At 42.7% G+C, this 26,539-nt stretch overlaps 1 protein-coding gene across 1 annotated transcript; it reads left to right on the forward strand.

The window, feature by feature from the left end:
• The first annotated feature begins 1,703 nt into the window (after positions 1-1,703).
• On the forward strand, positions 1,704-25,469 carry RAB20 (RAB20, member RAS oncogene family). The gene is made up of 2 exons (XM_063444668.1): positions 1,704-2,084; positions 24,269-25,469. The coding sequence occupies exons 1-2, from the start codon at positions 1,913-1,915 to the stop codon at positions 24,763-24,765; spliced, it is 669 nt and encodes a 222-aa protein (XP_063300738.1). The 5' UTR covers positions 1,704-1,912; the 3' UTR covers positions 24,766-25,469.
• The last annotated feature ends 1,070 nt before the right edge of the window (positions 25,470-26,539 follow it).

A 26,539-nucleotide genomic window follows, 5' to 3' on the forward strand; every position in this document is an offset into this window, starting at 1 on the left:
AAAGGTAAGAGTTTAACCCCTTCAGACCGGCGAGAGTGGGACCCTGAGGGTGGGGGGGACGACGACGACCTAAAGACCCTATAGTGCCTTAGGGCGCACCGGCTCTGGGGGCGCAAAATTGCCGGGAAGTGTTCCCTCCTGCCTGGTCACCTCCTCAATCCCCGGAGCGGCGCGGCGTGCGGCTGAACTGAATTAGGAAGCGGCGAGGGAGCTCTGATCTCTCTGACCGGCTCCCTCGCGCGCCTTTTGCTGATGCCGCGGGAGCCGAAATATGACGTGTGTCTGTCGGTGTGTGTGAGTGTGTATGTCAGTGTGTCAGTGTGTGTGTGCACATGTGAGTATATGTGTTTGTGAGTTTGTGTGTGTGAGTATGTATTTTTCTGTATGCCTGTCTGTATGTATGTATCTGTATGACGGTATGCCTCTGTATGTATGTATGTGTCCGTATGCCTGTATGTCTTGTACGTATGTTTCTGTATGTCTCTGTATGCATGTATGTAACTGGATGTATGTTTGTCTCTGAATGTCTGTGTATATGTCTCTGTATGCATGTATGTAACTGTATGCCTTTATGTCTCTGTATTTACGTATGTGTATGTCTGTGTGTCTCTGTATGCCTGTATGTCTTTGTATGCATGTTTCTGTATGTATGTATGTGTCTGTATGGCGGTATGCCTCTGTATGTATGTATGTGTCTGTATGCTGGTATGCCTCTGTATGTATGTATGTGTCTGTATGCCTGTCTATATGTATGTGTCTGTATGGCGGTATGCCTCTGTATGTATGTATGTGTCTGTATGCTGGTATGCCTCTGTATGTATGTATGTGTCTGTATGCTGGTATGCCTCTGTATGTATGTATGTGTCTGTATGCCTGTCTATATGTATGTGTCTGTATGACGTTATGTCTCTGTATGCATGCATGTATCTGTATGTGTGTATGTCTTTGTATGCCTGTATGTATGTATGTATGTGTCTGCATGCCTGTATGTCTCTGTATGTATGTTTCTTTATGCCTGTCTGTATGTATGTGTCTGTATGACGGTATGCCTCTGTATGCATGTATGTCTTTATATGCCTGCATGTCTCTGTATGCATGTATGTCTCTGCTTGTATGTCTCTGACTGTATGTGTCTGTATGTCTCTGTATGATTATTGCTGTCTTTGTATGACAGTGTACCTGTATGACTTTGACTGTGTGACTGAAAAATGATGCCTGTGTGCCTGTGGCTTGGGAGGAAAGACACACAGGTGAAGATGCATTTTTTTTTTTTTAATGAGGGTTGGGGGCGCCAAAATGCATCTTCGCCTGTGTAACTAAAAATCCTAGCACCGGTACTGGTGGTCCTTTAAGTAAAGTATACACAAATTATTATTGACAAAACTGTGAAAAAAAAATAGTTTTTGCTTTCATTTTTTTTATAATAAATTAGAATTTATAGGTCACGAATGTATTGGCAGGATGAAAGAGAAAGATGAAAATTGCATTTGAACACACACATAGCAGAAATGGCAACATTAGAAACTGGAGCTGTTGTCACTTAGGTTCAAGCTGGTTTCACCAGATAGTGGGGAGGAGACAAATCCAGATGGGTGTATTTTAGTAAAACTTCCTGGAGCCTCCTCTTCCCTGTTTTGCCAAGTTAGTGGAGCAGAGCTAGAAAAGTATCTCAAGACTCTGAGTGACCTCACCATAAACCAGCGGGTGTACAGAACGAGGGGCTGTAAAGTGACTGCAAGGAATGAGTGTCCTGGACTTTTCCATCAGAGGCGGACTGCACCCTCCTGGGGGTAGATGGAGGTCCTAGTGTTACTTTTTAGGGACAAAGGGCAGATTGTCTGGCTCAGTTTACCTTGTGTCTGACTGTGTAATAGGATTTCGGGGTCTGCGCTCTTACCTACACAGCAACAGGATGAAGAAGCCTGACCTGAAGGTGGTACTCCTGGGGGATATGAATGTGGGGAAAACTTCCCTGTTACACCGGTACATGGAGAGAAAGTTTCAGGAAACCGTGAGCACAGTCGGAGGGGCTTTCTACCTCAAGCAATGGGGTCCCTACAATATCTCCATCTGGGACACTGCAGGTATTGGAAGTGGTGGGAACCTGGCTATAGGGTGCTGTACAGTCACACTGCTCTTACTAAGCTGCACTCTAACACTGTATCACATTATCCTCTTTAACCCTTTAAAGATCAGAGATACAATATGAATGACCTCTTACTGGCCTCTAATGGGTTAATTTAGCTCCTACGCGGTTGTCAGCCTGGCTAATCTTTGCAGATTTAGCTGAAACATTCCACAGGACAATCCATTTCAGAATGTAGAACACATGTGAAGAGGGATAGTTTGTCCTCATTGCCTACAGGGATTGCATGTGATTTTTAGTCACCGCTTGTGTGTTCTGTTTCATGTGTAAAAAAAAAATAACACTATGTTTGCACTTCACAGATGATCCTTTGCACGTACACACATTCTACCTTTGCTGCTGATAACAAATACGGGGGATGGAAAGCCACTGGCTAAAGTGCCATCAGCAGGACATGCTATTGATTTTGAGTTGTAGCAAGCAGTAGTTTTTGGATTCTTAGAAAGCTGGCTAAGCATGATGAGAGTTAGACAATCCTAATTTAGAAAGGTCACACCGTGATAATTCTAGTGTGGTTTCTATTTATAATACGTGTCAGTGATCAGTGACAATTCTAAAAAATATTTTTGCTTGACATCTCCTTTCTGTAACAATAGGGATTATGTATACATATTGTTCTGTTCTAATGTAAAATGGGTGGAATTGCCAATGATTGCCCCTATTTCTAGTACTTTAGACCACTTTTAAGAGCATGACACTTTTTTTTATATACAACCCCCAATGTATTCTATTGACACTGCATTTGCTGTGCTTGAGAATTTCCAGCTGTTGGTTTCTATTTAAGGGGCCCATTGCACATTAATGGATGGCATTTGTCGCCATTTGTTAAAATATTTTCAAATATCTGCTCTGTGTGGATGTTCCCTGTTGCTTATAGAAAAACATTTGTATTAAAGCGTTTCTCCAACCCTTTTTCGTTTAACGTAGAATATGCCCTTTTTGCATTACTCTGTTGTTCCCCATGTTAAAAATGCTGAAAGAGCATTTTAAAAATAGATTTAAATCACCTTAATTCAAAACCACGCAAAGCTCCCCGATGCTTGGCGCAACCCCGTCAGACGTCATTGGAATTGCTATAAGGACCAATCAGAGGCTTCTCATAGACAATTTTACCAGCTCAGGGCACATATACACACTCTGAGTCAGTGAAGGGATGGGGACAGTGAGGGAGGGAAAGGAATCATGGGAGGGGAATTAAAACCTATTATGGAGAGGATAGGAAGGACTTTCCTCTGTGTGGGACAGAGGGGAGACAAGAGCCTGCAAGGGAAAAGCTGTCACCAGCCTGCAGTACGCACTAACAGACTTATTTTATGCACAGAATTGACATTAGGCAGCCTGGAATAGTTTGTGACTGCAACTTCACCCTGGCACACTCATGCAAATAACACTGCACATCTAGGCTCCTACCACTATGACAATCTCAAAAAGCAGAAGTGGTCATGGTGGTTGGAGTAACCCTTAAAAGAGACTGGGTAGAAGTGTGTCTTTAGGGATTTAACCCTGCTCACACTGAGATCTATTTATGGGTGTTTAAATGCCTATTTAGGGAGCTGCATGCTATGCTGAATTCTAGCACTGCATGCTACTCATCAAAAAGTCTGGGGCCAGTAAAAATAGCCCTAGCTGAAAGATGGGACCCCTGGTATATATTGATACCTGGAACCTGGTCTCAGTTTCACTTAGTCCTGCAAGGTACAACATTGCAGTTTCTGAGAAGCTGCATTAATTACATTGCAGGACCAAGACTGCCTCTAGTGGCTGTTAATCAGACAGCCACTAGAGGCACTTCCTGATGGCTAACCGACTTTTGGTTTCCTAACTGACACTGGACGTCCTCACACTCTGCATAAGGTCATCCATCGGAAATCATTGAAGCAAGAGAGAACTTGTGTTCATTACACCATAGAATCATGTTAATCTCCATTTAAATGCATGCTTGCAGCACTCACTTTGAGTGCTGCAAACAAAGCATTGGTCAGTCTGGGCCCACATATTCTGGCGTCAGCTGATAGAGGGAAGGGGGCCACAGGAATCAAATGATACCTGGGGTTACCAGCAGGGAAACACTCAATGCTGGTAAAATACCCTGTAACGGAATTATTCTACCATGGGACTTTAAGGCACAGACAACCATGATGTCATTGGTCTTTCAGGGAAATAATATAGAAGTTCATTCAATTTTTGTTGACCAACACTGAGCTTACTCGGCACATTTCTATTATATCTGTGCTCTTGCAGTGGTTTCATTTCTACTTTTTTTATTTGTAGTCTTCCTGGTCAGACTAGATGGAACTGCATTGCAAAATGAGTGTACTGATAGTGTGCAGTTGCATCATGGCTTAATGTGATGACATTCAGTACATCATATTGATTTCTTATAAGGATCTAGCCTGACTCTAGACCACCAGACATGACCCCATGAACAGATTTGGTATTGCAAATACTTGAGTCTGGCTGTTCTAAAATTGTCACTGCACAACCTGTCTCACCCAAGTGCCCCATCTTTCTAGGTGGAACCTTAACAGAGTGCCATAGCATGTAAAAGTAGGGCAGTCCTAGAAATGGTCCGTGAGTCAAATTTGGGTGCCAGCATGTGAACAGAGCACAGGTAAAAGTCAAAACTGGTGCTATCAAGACCAGTAAGGAGCATTATCCAGGTCGCTGCAATCATAATAGCCTGCAAGGGGTAATTTGGGCACGTTTAAGAATGATGCAATTGTAGAAAAATTGCTTTAAAAATTAGAGAGAGACAAGCTATGTTCCTAAGATGGAAGCAGTGGCATTAACCCCCTAAGGACCAAACTTCTGGAATAAAAGGGAATCATGACATGTCACACACGTCATGTGTCCTTAAGGGGTTAACGGACCACTATAGGCACCCAGACCACTTCAGCTTAATGAAGTGGTCTGTGTGCTTGGTCCAGCTAGGGTTAACCCTTTTTTTTTTTTTTTACAAACATAGCAGTTTCAGAGAAACTGCAATGTTTACACTGAGGGTTAATCCAGCCTCTAGAGCCTCTAGTGGCTGTCTCATTGACAGTCGCTAGAGGCGCTTGCATACACAGTGAGAAGACGCAAGCGTCCATAGGAAAGCATTGTAAATGCTTTCCTATGAACTGGCTGAATGCGCGCGCAGCTCCTGCCACGCATGCGCATTCAGCCAATGAAGTCGCTAGGAAGGCGGAGGAAAGCTCCGCGCCCGACGCTGGAGAAAGGTAAGATTTTAACCCCTTCCTCTCTCCAGAGTCCGGCGGGAGGGGAACCCTGACGGTGGGGTCACCCTCAGGGCACTATAGTGCCAGGAAAACGAGTGTGTTTTCCTGGCATTATAGTGGTCCTTTAAGCTATTAGCTGGATGTGAGGTGTGAAACGCAGAGCCAATTACAATCCTACAATGTGCTTGTAATTTAGTGGAATGCTTGTAACAGCCTGAAATAATACCTAGAGAGGAGAGGTAACACATGAAGGAGGAAAGAAATGAGTTGTGCTGTTTAGGAGAGACTGCATTTTAAGATGTAGACAGTTTGACATGGTACAAGAAGGTCCTAGAGATCAGGGAAGGAGACAAGCATGTTCTCCGCAGACGTGCTGTACCAGAATATTATACTAGTATAATTTCAGACATGTTGCATGTAATGTCTCTTTTTAGTTTCCTGAAAATTGATAAAAAAGTGGATTTCTATTTTTTTTGTTTGATTTTTTTACTAAAGTTTAAAGGTTTCCTATAAACATGCTTACCATGCCAGTCCAGTAATGGTTATGATGCCAGGAGTACCCTCTAGTAATGGGGTAAACTGTTAAGGAGCAGTTTGCTTTCTTACCTGGGTCCCAGCTGGGCTCTGAGGCTCCGTATTGTGCCTTTATTAATGTTTTTTTTTTTTTTATTCTTAATTTTTTTTTTTTTTTTTTCATTTTTGTTGGGTTTAGGGTACAGAATAAAACAAGGGAGTAAGATTATTGTTACAGAGTTCGTAGAGCTTATTTTTGCGGTTCATGACAATCTTGCATATGGAACAGGTTTATGAAGATTCTTATTTGGTTACAGTATCTGTCATTTGCTTATACGATATTACTCTGTATATAACATTTGTTGCTGTTCTAGATCTAAGGATTGGGGAGGGGTACAGAATAGGAAAGGGATGGAATTGGGGTACCCTATATATATATATTTTTTTAAATCTTTATTTTTGTATTTTGCATTTTTTACAAGAATAAGGTTGTACTAAAATGTGAAAGAATTGGATTAGAGCACGGTTTACCCTTGAATGGTTACATTTGTTTGCCTCGTACTGTTGCCAGCGCGCATAAGCTTGTCTTATCAACGGTGTGGTGGCTGTGTTCCCAGAGAGGTTTTGGGGTTCGAGGGAGTAATGTTTGCTGTCGGGACAGGGCCTCTCAGTAATGTTGTTCCGTGTCTCCAGTCTGTAGGGGTGCGTCGGTTATGGGGGTTTGGTTTTTGATTATTCGGTATGATTATGTTGGTCGTGTGCTAGTGGTTGGATGCTATTTGATAGTGATGCATGTCCCTGTGGGACTCTCCACTTGCGTGTGGCCTTTTACTGTCCGCTCCGGGTTTGTTGTGGTCCTTTCTCTGGGAGTCAAGTGCGTGGCTCTGTTCCGTGCCCGGGTGTTGAGGGTAGGGTCCAGATGGTTATATAGTGGAGTTTAGGTGGGTAGCGGTATGGGTTGGGTGTTGAGGTTCGTCAAAGCACGCTGCCCCAGCTGGGAGGGTAGCGGGGGGATGGAGTGCTGTGGGGTTGGCAGTGGATGTGTCGGGGGTGCTTTATGTATGCTGTCCGTTTTCTGTTAGGTGCTTTTATTAATGTTTTAATGCTATACAAGTTTCCAGAAGAGCAAGCTTTAGCCTGAGCAGAAATAGGTGGTTGTAATCGGCTGAGAATGTCAGCCGAATGCTTAAAGCCTATCACTGTGCCCATTACCGTATGGCTGGGAGGAATTGTGTAATCTCTGCCTTAGCCACATCTCCAGTGAGGGCGTTTGGGAAGCCAAGGGACCTTATCTTTTAGGAAATCACTGAATGGAGTGACAGCACTAGGGGACTCCAAACGCTATATCCAATTACATGAGATGAAATGGTTATAGTGCCTACAGTGTCCCTTTTAATCGATGTACGTGTGTGTGTGTTTTCTTCTTTAAGCTTTTACACTTATACTACCTACCTATACTTCCACTTACAAGTTTGATTTGTAAGCATAGGACTAACCTCATAATTTGAACAATATTTTAAGAACCAATCAAAAATACTTGAAATACTGGTCAAAGTCTTAATGCTATAGGGAACAGTCTTGTCTAACTAGTTTAAGACTTTTGTATTTAGAAAAGAGTTTTAGTGCTATTAAAAATTACAGTTATGGAATAAGATTTACCTCTAGCAGTTCATACATACTTTACATAATTTACCAAGTTCAGTCACTAGCTATTGTGAATTTTCAAGGCCTTGCTAATATCATAGTTACATAGCTGAAAAGAGACTTGCGTCCATCGAGTTCACCCTTTCCTCACATGTGACTTGATTTCATAGGACTTGCAATTTTTAGCTGTGCACTTGATTATTCATGGGAATTCACAGTCAAGTCTAAAATCACAAAACCATCTTGAATTGCATGCCGGAGCCCACTCAATGTTTATTTAAAGCATCAGTCATTATAACTGAAAACCGATGTAGTAAAACTTGAAGGAGGTTAAAGGATCTCTATAGTGTCAGGAAAACAAAGCGGTTTTCCTGACACTATAGTGCCCTGAGGGTGCCCCCACCCTCAGGGTCCCCCTCCCGTGGCGCTGAAGGGGTTAAAACCCCTTCAGCAGCTTACCTTATTCCAGCGCCGGGCTCCCTCTGCGCTGGTGACCTCTCCTCCCCCGCCGACGTCAGTTCCCCCGTCTGACGTCAGTGGAGCCGCATGCACGGCAAGTGCCGTGCGCGCATTCATAATATGCCTCCAGTTTCGCAGATGCGCCACTAGTGGCTGTCCGGAAGACAGCCACTAGAGGCTGGTTTAACCACAAATGTAAACATAGCAGTTTCTCTGAAACTGCTATGTTTGCATCTGTAGGGTTAAAACCTGAGAGACCTGGCACCCAGACCACTTCATTGAGCTGAAGCGGTATGGGTGACTATAGTGTCCCTTTAACCTTGTTTGGCTCTGGGCTGTCAATCAGACAACAAGTCCTGTTACTTCCTGGTTTGATTATCTCAGTTGAACTAAACTCAAGAGGCAGTCTACCTGCCTTGCAAAGACTTCTCATTAAGGTGCATTGGCAAGTCTGTCATACAGAACAGCCACAAACAATCTGAGATGGGGAATAAGGGCAGTGTTTGCAAAGGCAAATTTCATTCTTTATTCAGTAGTTTAACAAACTGTGATATGTTTGGACATGAACAACAGGCAAAGTGCATGAGTTACATGGCTACAAATGTATGTTGTTGCTCAGAACATTGCAGGTGTCACAATAATGTTCAATCTAGTTACCATACATCTGGTGGTATAATGTCATAACAGTACAAAACCTTTTCCTCTCATTGACATCTGCTTAATAAAACAAGTTTGATAGGAAACTAGGTATGAGGGGAAGGGAAGTCTTTTTCCAACTTCTGTAGTCAGATAGAAGAGTTATTGGGGTGGGATGCTGTGTCAGCCAGTGCTGGTGCCGGTGCTAATGAGCTGATTGCAGTTCTTGAATTGGGTCTAACCACCCTTTAGAATTGTGCACATTATCTGTGTTACCTTGGAACGGGTGTAGGGTCAAATGGGGAAGTACAAGGAATAACAATGTACAAGAAGCAAAGACAACTGTGGACAATGGTTAATATTCTGCAAACCATCTCTGATATATCACAGAGTGAGGTCCTCTAGGAATATTGTGAATGCTCTAACCCAGGGCTTCCCAAACTTTTATGGGCCGAGACCCACTTTTCAAAATGGTAATTTTTCGGGACCCACTTGCTTTTAATGCGTATTTTAAAAAGTGAACACCATGGCAATCCGCTTCAGAGGCATACAATTGGCACACCATGGCAAACCGCTTTAGAGGCATACAACTGGCAAACTATAGCAATCCGCTTTAGATGCATACAATTGGCACACCGGGGAAATCCGCTTTAGATGCATACAATTGGCACACCATGGCAATTCGCTTTAGATGCATACCATTGGCAAACTATAGCAATCCGCTTTAGATGCATACAATTGGCACACCGTGGAAATCCGCTTTAGATGCATACAATTGGCACACCATGGCAAATCGCTTTAGATGCATACAATTGGCAAACTATAGCAATCCGCTTTAGATGCATACAATTGGCACACCGTGGAAATCCGCTTTAGATGCATACAATTGGCACACCATGGCAATTCGCTTTAGATGCATACAATTGGCATACCATTGCAATCAGCTTCAGAGGCATACAATTGGCACACCATGGCAAACCGCTTTAGAAGCATATAATTGGCAAACTATAGCAATCCGCTTTAGATGCATACAATTGGCACACCATGGCAATTCGCTTTAGATGCAAACAATTGGCATACCATTGCAATCAGTTTTAGATGCATAAAATTGGTACATCATGGCAATCAATTTTAGAGGCATACAATTGGAACATCATGACAGCTTTAAATACATAAACTTGGCACACCATGGCAATCAGCTTTAGATGCATAAACTTGGCATATCATGGCAATCACTTTTAGATACATAAACTTGGCACATCATGGCAATCAGCTTCAGAAGCATTCAATTGGCACACCATGGCAATCAGCTTTAGATGCATAAAATTGGCATATCATGGCATCACTTTTAGATGCATAAACTTGGCACATCATGGAAATCAGCTTCAGAAGCATTCAATTGGCACACCATTGCAATCAGTTTTAGATGCATAAAATTGGCACACCATGGCAATCAGCTTTAGATGCATAAACTTGGCATATCATGGCAATCCCTTTTTAGATGCATAAACGTGGCACATCATGGCAATCAGTTTCAGAAGCATTCAATTGGCACACCTTTGAAAACAGTCAGATGCATAAAATTGGCACACCATGGCAATCAGCTTTAGATGCATAAACTTGGTATATCATTGCAATCACTTTTAGATGCATAAACTTGGCACATCATGCCAATCGGCTTCAGAAGCATTCAATTGGCACACCATGGCAAACAGTCAGATGCATAAAATTGGCACACCATGGCAATCAGCTTTAGATGCATAAAATTGGCATAACATGGCAGTTTTAGAGGCATAATTTTGATATATCATGGCAGTTTTAGATGCAGAAACTTTACACATCATGGCAATCAGTTTTAGAGACATACAACTGCTTACTCACAGACTCAGAATCAGAAATGTTGTTGTCCTGCTCTTTCATCCAGGCACCTCACATTGATTATCCTAGTGGTGGAACTTATGTAGAGAGGACCGTGGTGCAAGTATGTTTTCTGGGCCCCCATCTAGTGAAAGTGTGGCCAAAAGGTAGATCTCCATCTGTCGGAGAACTTCAACAATAATATGCCAGATGGAGATCTACCATTTGCACATCATTGCAGGGTTATATTTGTGAGCAGTGTTTGAATGTAAGCATGTTTTTGTATTAAGTATATGTGTGCATGTATGAGTGTATTTGTATGTACTGTTGCTATTGGAATGTAGTGGTGTACTTGTTTGTAATGTTTGCATCTGAATGCAGGGGTGTTTGTATATGTAGTGTAGGACTTTAAATGCAGGTGTGCTTTTTGTGTGTAGTGTTGGTGTTTGAATGAAGGGGTGTTTGTAGATCATTTTAGTGTTTTAATGCAGGGGTGTGTTTGTATGTAATGTTTGCGTTTGATTGCAGTGTGTGCGTGTGTGTAGTGGATGCAGTGTGTGTATATTGTGTTTATAAAATATACATATACACAATGTGTGTTTCAATGTAAGCATGTTTTTTTGTATGGAGTATGTGTGCAGTGTATACACACACACACAGACACACAAATACACAGCGATACACACAATGACACTTAGTTTCCCACACACAGATACACAGACACTCATGTACACAGATACACACAGACACACAAATACACACACACACTGACACAAAAGGACACGCAGAGACAGGAGGTGAGGGTGACAGTGTGGGAGGGAGTGTGTGTACTGGTAACAGTGTGGGGGGCAGTGTGAGAAAGGGTTACAGTGGGTGGGCAGGGGGAGAAAGGGTTACAGTGGGCAGGCAGGGGGAGAAAGGGTTATAGTAGGCAGGCAGGGGGAGAAAGGGTTACAGTGTGGGGGGGCAGGGGGAGAAAAGGCGACAGTGGGGGGGCAGGGGGAGAAAAGGTTACAGTGTGGGGAGAGGGGCAGGGAGAGAAGGCGTTACAGGGGGGGGAGGGCAGGCAGAGAAGGCGTTACAGTGGGGGGAGGGGGGCAGGCAGAGAAGGGGTTGCAGTTGGGGGGAGGGTAGGCTGAGAAGGGGTTACAGGGGGGAGAGGGGCAGGCAGAGAAGGGGTTACAGTGGGGGGTGGAGGGCAGGCAGAGAAGGGGTTACAGGGGGAGGTGGGCAGACAGAAAAGGGGTTACATTGGGGGGGCAGGCAGAGAAGGGGTTACAGTGGGGGGAGGGCAGGCAGAGAAGGGGTTACAGTGGGGGGGAGGAGGGCAGGCAGAGAAGGGGTTACAGGGGGGAGAGGGGCAGGCAGAGAAGGGGTTACAAGGGGGGGAGAGGAGGCAGAGAAGGCGTTACAGGGGGAGGGGGCAGGCAGAGAAGGGGTTACATGGGGGGAGGGCAGGCAGAGAAGGGGTTACAGTGGGGGGAGGGCAGGCAGAGAAGGGGTTGCAGTTGGGGGGAGGGTAGGCAGAGAAGGGGTTACAGGGGGAGGTGGGCAGACAGAAAAGGGGTTACATTGGGGGGGCAGGCAGAGAAGGGGTTACAGTGGGGGGAGGGCAGGCAGAGAAGGGGTTACAGTGAGGGGGAGGAGGGCAGGCAGAGAAGGGGTTACAGTGGGGGAGGAGGGCAGGCAGAGAAAGGGTTACAGTGGGGGGAGGAGGGCAGGCAGAGAAGGGGTTGCAGTGGGGGGGAAGGCAGGCAGAGAAGGGGTTACAGGGGGGAGAGGGGCAGGCAGAGAAGGGGTTACAAGGGGGGGAGAGGAGGCAGAGAAGGCGTTACAGGGGGAGGGGGCAGGCAGAGAAGGGGTTACATGGGGGGTAGGGCAGGCAGAGAAGGGGTTACAGTGGGGGGAGGGCAGGCAGAGAAGGGGTTACAGGGGGGAGAGGGGCAGGCAGAGAAGGGGTTACAAGGGGGGGAGAGGAGGCAGAGAAGGCGTTACAGGGGGAGGGGGCAGGCAGAGAAGGGGTTACATGGGGGGTAGGGCAGGCAGAGAAGGGGTTACAGTGGGGGGAGGGCAGGCAGAGAAGGGGTTGCAGTTGGGGGGAGGGTAGGCAGAGAAGGGGTTACAGGGGGGAGAGGGGCAGGCAGAGAAGGGGTTACAGTGGGGGGTGGAGGGCAGGCAGAGAAGGGGTTACAGGGGGAGGGGGGCAGACAGAAAAGGGGTTACATTGGGGGGGCAGGCAGAGAAGGGGTTACAGTGGGGGGAGGGGGGCAGGCAGAGAAGGGGTTAGGGGGGAGGGAAGGCAGAAGAAGGGGTTACAGTGGGGGGAGGAGGGCAGGCAGAGAAGGGGTTACAGTGGGGGGGAGGGTAGGCAGAGAAGGGGTTACATTGGAGTGGGGGGGCAGAGAAGGGGTTACATTGGAGTGGGGGGGCAGAGAAGGGGTTACATTGGAGTGGGGGGGCAGAGAAGGGGTTACATTGGAGTGGGGGGGCAGGCAGAGAAGGGGTTACATTGGAGTGGGGGGGCAGGCAGAGAAGGGGTTACATTGGAGTGGGGGGCAGAGAAGGGGTTACATTGGAGTGGGGGGGCAGAGAAGGGGTTACATTAGGGTGGGGGGGGCAGAGAAGGGGTTACATTAGGGTGGGGGGGCAGAGAAGGGGTTACATTGGGGTGGGGGGGCAGGCAGAGAAGGGGTTACATTGGAGTGGGGGGGGCAGAGAAGGGGTTACATTAGGGTGGGGGGGCAGAGAAGGGGTTACATTAGGGTGGGGGGCATTGTTTGGGCTCTGTGCCCTACCTTCATTAGACATCCCTGGTGGTCCAGTGTCTCCCTGGTGGTCCGGTGGGTTACCTCTCCGGTCTGAGCTCCGCCGGGTGCTGAGCTGCAGGCCGTGTAATAAAAGCCTCGCGAGCTCCCAGAGTGTTGCCATGGTAACGCTCTGGGAGCTCGCGAGACTTCTATCACACGGTCTGCAGCTCTGCACCCGGCGGAGCTGCAGACCGGAGCTGCTGGGCAGACTGATTGGAGGCAGCCCGGCGGCATACAGGGCAAGACGCCGGGCTCCCTCCTGGTGTCAGTCTGCCTGACTAGCCGGCGGCCATGGATGTGTGGGTCAGCGCGACCCACTGGGAATCGCCCTGCGATCCACCAGTGGGTCGCGACCCACACTTTGGGAACCGCTGCTCTAACCAATGCTTTCACCTTACTCCTCCCCCTTCTTCCCCGGGCGCACATCCAGAGGCGCCACTTCTTCTCTAGACAGGGATGGAATATTACCTATTGTCCACAGTTGTCTTATAACTTGATGTATTAAGAGTGCAATTCTGTCTGCTTGTTTGTTTTCAGCTCTAGTAAAACCATCTAAGAGTGTAGCAGGAGGGCCCAGGGGATATGGTTTTCCCAAAAAGGTGAAAGTAAGGTAGTAATGTCCTGCCGTAATGGTTGGATTTTATGACCTTTCCACCAGCAATGTATAAAAGAACCGACCTCTTCGCAGTTGGATAATACATGCATTTTAAACAATCTAAGGGGTGTGACATACCATTTTAATTAACATTTTATATGCCTGTTCTTAATGTGTGATGCATATGGTGGGGGATATTGCCTCCCAGATATCTAACCAGTGGCAAGATTCAGTGGTGGGCCCAAGTCTGTTTCCCAGGCAGCTGCATAATGCAAGGATATTTGGGCAGAATGTGCGGTTAGGACTGAGATCTGATCTTTTTGTGTTGGGGCCATCAGACGTGTTTCATTTCTTTAGGAGGTGCGGTACCAGCTTGATGAATCAACGGGGTGGAAGCCATGCTAAACAGTTGCACGTATTGCAGGCTTTTTATTATTTTAAACAACGGAAAATGCATAATTAAATGAATGCATGTTTTCATTGGGGACATTTCTACTAAAGAGTGATTTTTTTTATTTAGTTTAATTTGTGTAATAGAGTGTCACTTTAACATTTGTCAGCCCATATACCTCCAGTGGCACTTCCAATAATTAAAATGCTTCAGGTTCGGGGGGCGGGGCCTGGCCGCAGAAGGGAGCAGACGCATGTTGATGCTGCTCCCGTAGCTGATCCGACTTATTACCGATTTTCGACTAACGGAGACCGTGAGCTGGCTCAAGCAGGAACCCACCCGACTGGGGAATCCGAGATCTGCAGATTGATAACACAAACGTGGATTTTGGCAGAGGATCAGTGCCCATTAATGTTGCGGCCTACAAGCATGGCGGCGGCGGCGGGGGAGACGGCCGCTCTCCCACCGCTCCCAAACACAGCATGGCAGAATCTGAGTCCCCGTTCCCCCCCCTATGGACCGGCGGGGGTAATCCCGGTCCCTACCACGCTGACACACACTGCCCATCGACCCCCCGTTGCACACTCAAGCCTGGGTTCTGGATGCTCCAGGCCCGGCAACTTGCTACCCCTCACGATACCGCATGGCGAGGGCCCTAAGCGAGAAACAATGCAAGCCAAATCGAGCTCGGCAAAGATGGCGGCACGAGAGCAAACTACTGCTAAGCGACTACCCATTCAGCCACCTAAGCACGCAATGGAGTTCGTGACCCGGCTCAGCACCTACGTCCGGGCAAAGTTCAAAACCCAGAGGCAAAACTACAACCTAGCGTTGAGGGAGGTGAAGGCGTGGATTCGCCCGGCCACCCGGCGCCATCTGCCGGTTAACCCACCTTGTAACCCACGAGCAGCCTCCAGAAGGAAGGAACACCGCTCAGCAAGGCGCGAAACAGAAACGGGGCCCACACTCAGCGACGCCCGCGACCTCCAGCCCCAAAGCCGGACCCGGCGATCCACCCGACCAACCTCCCACCCAGCAGAGCAAACAACACCAACCCAGCTCAGAGGTAACCCTCAAGGTGCTGACCAGCCTCACAGACTACACTCCTGGGACGTATGGGACCAGCACTCAGCAGCACCATCGGTAGACCCGATGGCACTGGCCTCACCCGACCATAAAATGAACTGTCCTCGATGGCCCGTAAGGGGTATTGGATGAAGAACTCTGACTCCCTCGGCGCCTCTCCTGCTGCCTGGTACACGGACTGATCTGAGACAAACCTTAAGTAAACTCTACCAATATCGAACCAGCCTGTGATTTATAATCGATACCCCATATCATAAATAGTAGTGTTACCCTGTTATCTACATGGATGTGTTATTTAGTCAGTCATGCAGACAATCTAACGAAATTTGGCAACACTGTTCTAATATGTCACTCAGAACGCTGACAATTGTTGTTGGTGCGCTGTGAGCAATTGTACCGTATTACCTATGCACCAACTCTTGGTTGTCTATCAAACTTGTCTATTTTTATTTTTCTTGTTTCAACGCACTAGGCACTAAACTGAGGAAGCCAGGCACAGAGCCATTTGTCCTCGACTCAATTCTATAATGCAATGTTTTAACATGACCTTTTACCCCTACCTTTTCCTACACCACGCTATCAATCGGTGGGCAAAGCAATTCTTTCTTCTAGGTGGTTAGGAAGTTTACGATGTAAACCTGTTTGTTATTTCGCTTTAAAAAAAAAAAAAAGTGCAATGCTTCTGATGCCATGTAACCATATGTGAATGCCAATCGATCTGCACCAGCTATTGTGGCAGTGCAAATTGCATGTTTTATCTCTGCACGATCAAAATAAAGAATTTAAAAAAAAAAAAAAATGCTTCAGGTTCAATGTCAATGCGCCTAGCATGATCAGAATTCTAATCATACCAAAGCATTGTGATACTGCTTCACTAGGAATAGCATCTGTTCATCATCATTATTGATCTGACAGTGGGCAGAGTGGCTGCCATGGTGAGACTAGGAAGACATTACATTAAAGGTGAATTTTGGTAATTTTTTTTATATTCTCATAGGGCGGCCTGGAATCAAATCTTTAAAAGGTATAATTGAACGTTGTGAATAAAATATTAAGGACATTTGTGTTCCTATACACTCACCCTTCCAACATAGTGCTCTGAAGCCTCAGGATCTAATCAAAACCACAGGATTTGCTTATTCCGCAAATGTTTGAGTGAGAGCAGAAGGATAAAAAAAAAAAAAATTCTGTAAAGCTTTAACATTGTGGCCAGTTTGGTCCTTAAAGGGAAACTATAGTGCCAGGTGGAAAATGTTGTTTTCCTGGCACTATGGCTCCCCCTCTACCAGACAGACGGCTGTTTACGGAGTTTGACTCGGTGAAACAATGCTGGACTTCCAACATCCAGTGTCTTTAAAAACCCCATAGGAAAGTATTGATTCAATACTTTACTATGGGAAAACCTGAATGTGCTTGCTGCGCATGCACTTAGGCCCCCCCCCCTTGTATCGTAGGAGACAAAGCCGGTGCTGAAATAAGGTGAGTGATATAAAGTTGTTGTTTTTTTTTTTTTAACCCTTTAATTTCCACGGGGAGTGGGAATTGCAAGGGGCCAAGCAGAAGGACACACTATAGTGTTAGAATTACAGTTTTGTATTCCTAATACCATAGTATTCCTTTAAATTGACCAAGTAGGTTGTTGCTGAACCCTTATTATTTAAAATTATGATAATTTTTTTCAAATGCAAGAAATTAAATGACCACACAACTCATGATAGATGTGTAGTACTGAACTCTGCAGTTGTTGCTTTCAAAAATAAATTGCTGACAAACCTGTTTCATTCATGAATCAAATTTTTTTTTACTAATTGAGCTTGATTGAGCTCCACTAGTGCAAGTCTGGATATACAAGGGACATAGATAAGAAAAATCACTCAGATCTGTCCCACATTTGCGTGGTGTGTTTTTTTTTTTTTTTTATATTCTATATCCCATAGATCACTGCACTTTTTAAGTTAACTTCCAATAGTCAAGCAGATTTTACTTACTTGCTGAGTAGTGTAATTCATACAGCCATATAAGAAAGCTAGGGGATATATCAGGACATCTGCTTGTACACCTTTTTGTACAAGCATAACAGATGTTTAATGTTTTTTTCGATGAAGGCTTGTGTACCAGGAACAGGTGTGACTGAACCCCAACACGGGGTCTGGTTTTGCACCACTATATAGTTCTTCTCTACTCCTGTATCTCCACGTATCCGCGGGAAATTTGCAGCATTTCTTGACTGTAAGACCTTGCTTACTCTCTTACTATCTAATCCTTCTTCCAGGCAGGTATCATCTTCCCTGCCTACTCCCTTCTTCATGACATGTATTGTCCCCTCTGCCAAGACCTCACCCAACACCATCTTTACGAGGACACATTTTGGCTCACAGACCGAAGTGATTATGCTCAGTGCCAACAAGTCCCCCACAGCGTCCATAATACTTTAGTCGACACCAGGATGATGATTGCCAACACCAAGGATCAATATGGGCATATTTCAATGATTGCACCTTCTTACTGCACAGTCCAATTTGTCTTGGGTGCATGGTCACATTTACAGAATTATTCACCAAAGCGAGAATTCAAAGTGAATTTGAATACAAAGCACAAAGGCCACTAGCCGAACAGAAAGTAATGCTGATTGGAGAAAATGTTTTTTCCAGTTCAGCTATTTCCAACCATAAATTCAAATAAACTTTGAATTATCACTTTGGTAAATATCCCTGACCATATTAAAATATAAAATATCTGTATTTCAAGCTCTGAAAATACTCTGGAATGCGGGATTTTACTTTCTTTTTCTATTTTTAAACAGTCTATTACTAAAGGGGAGGGGATAAGCTGATTTAGCAGTTTTCATCCGATTAGACTGAACTATATGATGCAAACAACATTTTTAAAATTTTTCTCTAATTCTGCCGGAAGTCCCAGAAAGCAAAAGTGCTGGAAACGCATGTCTTTAGTGCTGAGCTCTACATAGATGCAGCCAAACCTAAACATACGGACATCGAACACTGCTTTTGTTACTGACTTTTAAGGATTGATACCAGAAATATAAATCATTACATGAGTTATAAACGGCTCTGGTTGCAGAGGGAACTATAGTATTAGGAATACAGATTTGTATTTCTAACACTATAGAATCCCTTTAAACCAGGATCAAACTCCAAATATAGAACAAAAGTGCACTTATGAAAAGGCAATAGTGTATTTAGTGCACATCATCTGTTAATATCTTACTTGTAAAAATGGCTAGAACCTTTAATAGTTCCAGAACCAAATTTGAATTCAGTATTTGAATATATGTCAGCTCTTTCTTTTACCCAAATAGCTCTGCAAGCCAGAAGAGCTCTGGTTGGTAATGATTATCTTATTCTATGCTAATGTATGTATATGTGTGTGGCCAAAACTATTTGGCCACATGACCATCTCACCTATATGAGCCTGTTTGACGCCATGGGTATTAATATGGAGTCCTGTCCCTCGTTTTGAGGCAGTAACCACTCTTCTGGGCTTTCCACAATACTTAAGATTGTGTCTGTGGAATTTCTTTCATTCAGCCAAAAGAGGCATTTGTGATGTCAGGTAGTATATATGAAGGTCTGCCTAAAAGTCACAGTTCCAATTCATGCCAGACATGTTCAGTGGGGTTGAGTTCAGGCTCTGTGCAGACCATTTGAGTTGCTTCACACCACATTTGTAAACCATGTCTTCATGAACCTTTATTTTTTTTAATTTTTTTTTTTGCACTGGGGCATTGTCATGCTTGAACAGGAAAGGGAATTTCCAAAGCAGTTGCCACAATATTAGAACCACCCAATTGTTTAAAATGTCTTTGTTATCCTGTAGTATTAAGATTACTCTTCCCTGAAATTTAGGGGCCTTCCCCAAACCATGCAAAACTGCCTCAGAAAATGATCTCTCTTCCATCAAACTTTGCCATAGACACTGTGCATTCCATAGATAGTCCATAGATAGTGTTCTCATTGGCATTTGCCACACACAGATTTTCTTGGCAGACTGCTAGATAGTTACATAGGATTAATCTCAGCAGAGAACACGTTTACATTGATCCATAGTCCAGTGGATTTATGTTTTACACCACTCCGGCTCTTTCTTTGCAATTTACATGTTGAAGTAAGGCTTGCATACAGCTACTCGTATAATAGTTTTCATTTTTGTTTTTTTATGTTAATAGTTCGTCTTAGTTTTGACCCCCTGGTCCCTTCTCATTTAATTATTTTAAATTATACTAAATTAGCCTGTACTTACCTTTTTTCCAAGATTCCATCCTTGCAACTTCCCGCTCTGCATCCCATTTTATTTAATCTCCTTTTCAACTTCTCCAATCAAATGCAAAAAAGATAAATTGATAAGAATGGCATATTAGACCACAATGAGTATTTTATCTGCAGAATACCAGTCTAACAGGGTTCCATTGTTTAAACATGTCATATTATGCTGCCTACTACCTCATATTTAGCAGCCCACCAGCATTTGAGTTTAGAAGCCTAGTTGTTTATTGCATCTGATTATATATGTATTGTGGGGGAAGTGTTTTGACATTATGTTTGAGATGTATTACTTCTATTAAATGGAAAGCATTTATTCCTCCATGGTCCACAACCAACTTTATAAATGAGTCGTGATATCACTCATAATATGTAGTGAATGCAGGGCTGATTAATCCACATACTGTATTGTCTACCAAAATATTAGGCCAAAATTAGACAATACAGTTAGTGTGTTGCTTATGGAACTTTAGTTCAATAGTTATGTCAATGGACAAAACCCTATAACGCTGTGTAGTTTGATCTGTTTTTGTAAGTTATATGTTGGTATGCCTTCCATGTCTTGTTATTTTTGTGTGTGTTGTGTGTCTACCATTACCAGAGGTGCTGTAGCCTGCATTAGCAAAATGATTGTAAGCTGGACTGCACCTCGCTTAACAACTTCGGCTTCCCCACTCCCTCTTACTCAGCAGCTAATCTGCCCAGCTGTTTCACATGCACTAGCCATGCATAGGAAACTCTGTGTACGCACATGACTTTTGCAAACAAAATAACAAAGAATGATGATGACCAAGGAAATAATGACATACTGATTGTCTGCATACAGTAAATAAAGAGCAAGTGTAACAATTGATTGTGTATGTTTATCTATCTATAAAATCACTGTGTATAGAGGGGTTTACAATGTAGAGCAGTGTTTGTCAATATATCGATGGATCAATATAAATGACTGTACTGCAGTTGAAGATTGCATTTTGTAGGGATGATGAGGGAGGAACTCAAATGTTGTTTGACAAATGAGGTTGAGTGAGCCTGAGTGAATAATATACTGACTCCTACTCTTCTCCATCTCCGTGCTGGGGAAATATCGGTAAGGATACACAGGTTGAGTACCTGTGTAGTAGAAAGAGGGTCAAGAGTTTAAGGACTTATTTTGCCTCCCTTATAGCCTTTGCTGGTATGATAGCGCCCATATAAATGACCTTTTATTTTACTTCCTCCAATACATTATGATTTGTTAGTCCAACTATTGTAATGAGCCATGGAATAAGTTAGCATTTTTGTTAATAATAATAATAATACATGCTTACTCTATGCACCTTAACGTGGAAAAATAGATGGACATTCTTCAAGCTTTCCACCCTGACTACAGTTTGTAAATCGGGGCTCAACAATTCCTCTAGCCATTTGCGAGTGGAAAAAAAAAATCTGCCATGGACACTCCGGGTTTGCAGTAGCAAATCATTTTTGGCCTGTCTACTAGCTTAGAACATAATTTTGAGTCTTGCTGTAGAATATTCTATATATTTCATTTATTTCACATATTTATGAACACAATTGAGGTGTTACTAATAACCAATTGTGCAACAAAACGTGTGCAAATTTGCTTCTACTACACTTGTGTGACAAGACCAAAACAGATGTTTGTAAGCTTATTTTAGATGAAAATCATAAAATAAAGTGCAAGTGTGGTGCTTGAAAATGTCCTAATTTAGTGAGCTTGCCCCCGCAAAACATCAAGGATGTATAATTCCATAAAACATGCAAGAAAAACTCTCTATCTAGCTCTATCTATCTATTTGTAATTAGTGCAATACTGTAATATTACTCTGTTATGACCAGTGCAAAAAGGGGATTTGTGAGGTGTTACACTCACATTTCAAAGAGCCTAGAAAGATCGCCTCTGATCACGTGCGCTTTGGTGGTAGCCCAGCACCACTCCTCTGGATCTCCTCAGTGTTGGTCTTAGACAGAATAAGAGACAAAACCAGACGACTAGTGCAGGATCTAAAGTACTTTTGGTTATATACATTGTGCATTAAAAGGAAATATGCTCACCTTGTGTAGAGCAGACTATTGAAGTGTTAACTAGGTTTAAATTGCACTGACAAGTTAATCTTGAGATATTTTTGCAGCATCATCTGAGGGCTTGCACACCTACCCACAAGTGATTGTCAGGAAAGTGAGGCACATTCAGTTGAAATCTTAGCCTGTTATTTCAAAGGACAAATGATGTTACTTTACAGCACAAACACTATACAGTAGTACTCAGTGGGTGACATCACACCATACATATAAAAACATGAATTGTGTTGTGACTGACCCTGTGCATAAACTCAGAAAAGTACTTTCACACACTAGCAGATCTTTACAGCTGCGGCCATTAATTGATGGCGTTTAAAAAAAACCAAAAAAAAAACCCAGATATGGTGAGAGAGGCGTAGGTGAGAGAAAAAAGCTGATTGTCTTGTCACCAAAGTGTGATGGATTAAACTAATGTCACAAGAATCTCACAGCTGCTATGTAGGACCAGGGCTGTTACTCCAACAAATGTTGGGTTTAGAGTGTTTTCCTTTATTTTTGTTCTTCTTAGATTCTCTACCCCTTCCTAATGCACAATGTCGTCTAGTATTACTGATGCTGTTGAAAGCAACTCTCATCACCTTCTTTCAAACACACAGACATACACACCATAGTGTATCTATGAAGTATATCAATGAAGTGAGTTCTGTCCAGTGCGTGTGATATGAGATGGTAATGTGACTCCCAATAAAATTGAGTGACTGCATACCCCCAAAGTATGCTGTGTTCCTGTGTTATTCCTCCGGTGTGCTGGTGAGACATCGATGTTGGAGCACCCCCAGCACATTAGATCTTCTGATGCAAGCTTTCAATATGTTTTTACTTGGTTGGCTGTCCAACACATTCGTACCATTCATGAACCCAAGCTTTGCTGACACAACCATTCTGAATTGGGGGGTGTGTCACTGAGATGGCAGCTGTTTCGACAATGCTCCATTTTGACGGGACAAAATTTGTGTGGTATGCAGTGTAATTTGGATGTAGCAGTGTGTTGCTACAATTTTCATCTGACACCTGTTTGTGAGCTGTGAGTTGTGCGTCACACCGCCATCTAAGATTAATCATGAGTGAAAGCACATATGTTATGGGCATACTTGGGTGATGGAAGGTTGACACATGTAGAAAATGGAACAGTGGGAGAAACAATGAAACACTACTATTTTATATGATCACTCTTCCTATCTAGGATGCTTTGGACCCTATAATTCCTGGATGAGCCTGTGAACTTTACCTCTGTTCCTTTAGTTCTGTATAGGCTATTTACAAGTTGACTGATTTGGACAACTAAAGTATGTATTGGTAGGATGTAATGACCGAGCATTTCAAACAAAGACACTTCTCAAACTGTTCTGAAAAATGACATAGCTAGTATTATCTTGAGTATTTACTAAAGTTTTCTAGAAGTGACTGTTTTCGTTATAGTGAAGTATTTGCAGGAATTTCCATTTCAAAAGGCTGCCAAATTTAGAGTGGCTGTGTAAAAAAAAAAAAAAAAGTGCTAGAAATGATTTATGAATTGTAGGCTACTTTTTCTGTTACTGAACAAATAGCATCTATTCCAAGAAACGTCTGTTATGGTGGAATAAAAATAAAAATGATGAAAAAATCAGAACAGATGGGGGTAAAAATTAAAAATTTAGTATTAAAAGTATAGGCAATACTTTTATAAAGTGGCATTAAAATGTGGTTGGCTTTTTTTTTTTCTTTCTAATTTGCGTTCAGTTTTTCAGTTTTCCTTTTCTTATGCATTCATTTTATTTATTAACTTTTCTTTCAGTCTGCAGTTTGCCCCCTTGTGGGTTTCCTTTGATGGATGACTTGTGGAAAAATTAGCTAAGCCACTGAAATGGAACTTTGCTTAACACGTTGCCAAAGATCATACTTCCCATAAGAAAAAGTATTCCCTACTTTTTCTTATTTATAACAAAAAAAAAAAACAAAGAATAAAGTAAATTTAAAAAAATAAATACAAGGGAAATAAAAGAACAAAAAAAAACATTAATTTAAAAAAACTAAACCTGCAAAGCAATATTACTGCTTTAAGGGATAGCTGTTCTAAACTGAAATCCTTGTTACCCAGAGATTTGTTGATTTTAAGAGATTATCCTTTCATTTTTGATGTATTGTGAAAACCTGTTCTAACATTTTAAAATGTCACTTAAAACGAGTTTGATTAAATCTTGATTAGTTAGGTGTTTTTTTTTTTTTGTCCCGTCCCCCCCTCCCCCCAGGATAACCAATGCATCATAGGTATTGCTGTTCTACAACTACTGAAGGTGCCCCCTGGTTCTTGCAGTTTTTACATTTTACCCTTTTTGAAACCATACCTCAAATAGGTGTTAACATTGCAGATCCACTTGAAAACGTTTGGGAACATACAACAAGTTGATGTTTTCTTGAAATATAAATTGAACCTTTTACATAGAATAAGAGCTCTGCACGAGGTACTGCTCTTCTAGAGATCGTTATGGGGAATGGTAAATGTGAGTGTTATTCTTGCTGCCATCTTGCCATTTTTAATGTCCTATTATTTCTTTCTTCTTTTTCTTTATAGGTCGGGAGCGGTTTCATGGCCTAGGGTCCATGTACTGCAGGGCAGCTTCTGCAGTCATCTTCACTTATGATGTTGCATGCATGCAGAGCCTAATGGAGCTTGAAGAAAGATTCCTGAGTCTGACGGACACAGTCAGTGATGACTGCATTTATGCCGTAGTGGGGAACAAAATTGACCTTACCGATGGTGAAGGTGATGCAGATGAAGAAATAACTCCCTCTGGCAATTCCACCAAGATTCGCAAACAGGTTCATTTGGAAGATGCTTTTGCCTTGTATAAGAGAATAATAAAAACTAAAATGTTAGATGAAAATAATGTGCCGCCTGCGGAAAAAATGTGCTTTGAGACTAGCGCAAAGACTGGGCACAATGTTGACGCTCTATTTGAAGGAGTTTTCAGCATGGTTGTACCGTTCTTAAAAAAGAAAGGACCAGAGGATACTGTCAACCTTGAACACAGCAATCACCAGCTAGCAGGAAAGAAGGGTTGCTGTTAAATATCAATTTTGTTTTTCTTCTTTTTTCATCCCTCTTCTCAAAAAAGTTACTGTTGTGGTTTTCAAGTCAATGAACTATTGTTTGGATAATTCAAAATTAGCATTGCAAGGAACAGTAGACTTGTGGTTGAAGGTCATTTGAGGTGATATTGAACTACCTACTGGCGGAGGGATGTCTGCTATCTGCTGATTAGAGGATAGCAAATTAATCCGTGATGCTTAGAGCCTTCAGCTTGTGGCTGACAAGTTAACAATCTGTGATCAATATTGCAGAAGCCTTTGTGTCCATGCAAGCTTAATGTAGAAGAAAAGCATACGCGTAAAGAGGATGTTCAACTTTCTTGGTGGACATGCAACAGGTCATCATTTGCTTGATTGCCAACAGAAGATATAATTTAGCAAACCCTATGTTTGGGTATCCTTGGTTATAGAATCCATTATTTTTTATTAATGGCCTCAGCCTTCGTTATAGGCCCAAGTCTGTAAAGGTATTGTGTGGGTGTTTGCACAGAGGTACATGGCTTCGCTGCAGATGCCTAGGATGCCCTATTAAGTTGCCTTATAATGACTTATCACCTTTTCCACTGATAAAGACTTAACAGAAACTGTAATTCATCTCAGTCATATTTTTATATATGTGCAGGGATCCACACCATAATTCTAATTACAGATGGATAAATTATTAAACGTTAGTGATACATTTATTTGCTTGTTCAAAGCATGTTTCATTTGTTATAGGAAATAAAATGCTAGGTACAGCAAAGAAGCCTATTTAGCAAACGTACATCCGTGTTAGTAAGGTTTCGAAATTACCATTCTTGCTAGTGTTTCTCTTTGTGATGTTTTCTTTCATTACCATTATTAGTAATCAGAGCTTCTCTGCTGGAAACTCTGCCATCTAGTGGCTCATCATATCTTTTTATATAAAAATAAGAGTACTTGCATCATTCTCCTTGTTTGAATGTTATTTGACATTACCACCACTGACCTGTTGAGGTGAATTCAGCAATGGAATGAACACTAGTTCACTGAAACCTTAGATAAAAAAGATACCTTTAAAAAAAAAAAAAAAAAAAAAAAATGTGTATTGCAACTGTTACTGTTTTTTGCCTATTCACAGTTAACCTGGCATCTACATATTGTATGGATGGTGGGTACAACTTTTGATTAGTATAAATTCAATCTACATACTGTTCTTGTGATTTATTATTAAAAACGTGGCATTAACTGAGGTTCATTTCCTTCATGGTGCCCTGAGGTGGACCAAAATTCACATTCAGCCCCCATCTAACAAATCATATGGTTAGCATTTCACTAATTCTAGAGTGCATCACTTGACCCAGGTAGGTAGTAATTAAACACTAAATAACTATTCAACTAATTATTATTTTAAAGTGACAACAACAGTCATGCTGGTCCTATTTAAAAAAATAAATAAAAATAAAATAAACTATTCTGCCTGGAGCTCATGCATGTCATACATGAAAATATAACTATAACTCCTAGCAAGCAAGGCTGCCAGAAGCTGCAGAATGAAGATAGCATTGACCAAGGGTCACTTTTCATTTTCCTCTGGGATGTGTCCTGCTCTTCACTTGAAATATTTTTTTATTTTAATAAAAAATCTCAAATCCTATGATTTTTTTTTTTTTTTTGTGGTCAAAGTCAGGGGTAATCAGTTTTTGCTGAATTTGTCTATGGAATTCTATCAGTAATGGTCAAAAAGCTACAGCGGTGTGTTTTTATAGTAGCCCCTGACTCATGGGCTTAAAAA

Source organism: Pelobates fuscus, chromosome 1 (genome assembly GCF_036172605.1).
Source record: "Pelobates fuscus isolate aPelFus1 chromosome 1, aPelFus1.pri, whole genome shotgun sequence".
Classification (NCBI taxonomy): Eukaryota; Metazoa; Chordata; class Amphibia; order Anura; family Pelobatidae; genus Pelobates; species Pelobates fuscus.

What these genes read in the sequence shown, in the direction of transcription:
- RAB20 (XM_063444668.1), top strand. Translation starts at nt 1,913, where the DNA reads ATGAAGAAGCCTGACCTGAAGGTGGTACTCCTGGGGGATATGAATGTG. An exon ending in CTCCATCTGGGACACTGCAG is followed by an intron (nt 2,085 to 24,268) that starts GTATTGGAAGTG and finishes TTTTCTTTATAG; the next exon opens with GTCGGGAGCGGTTTCATGGC.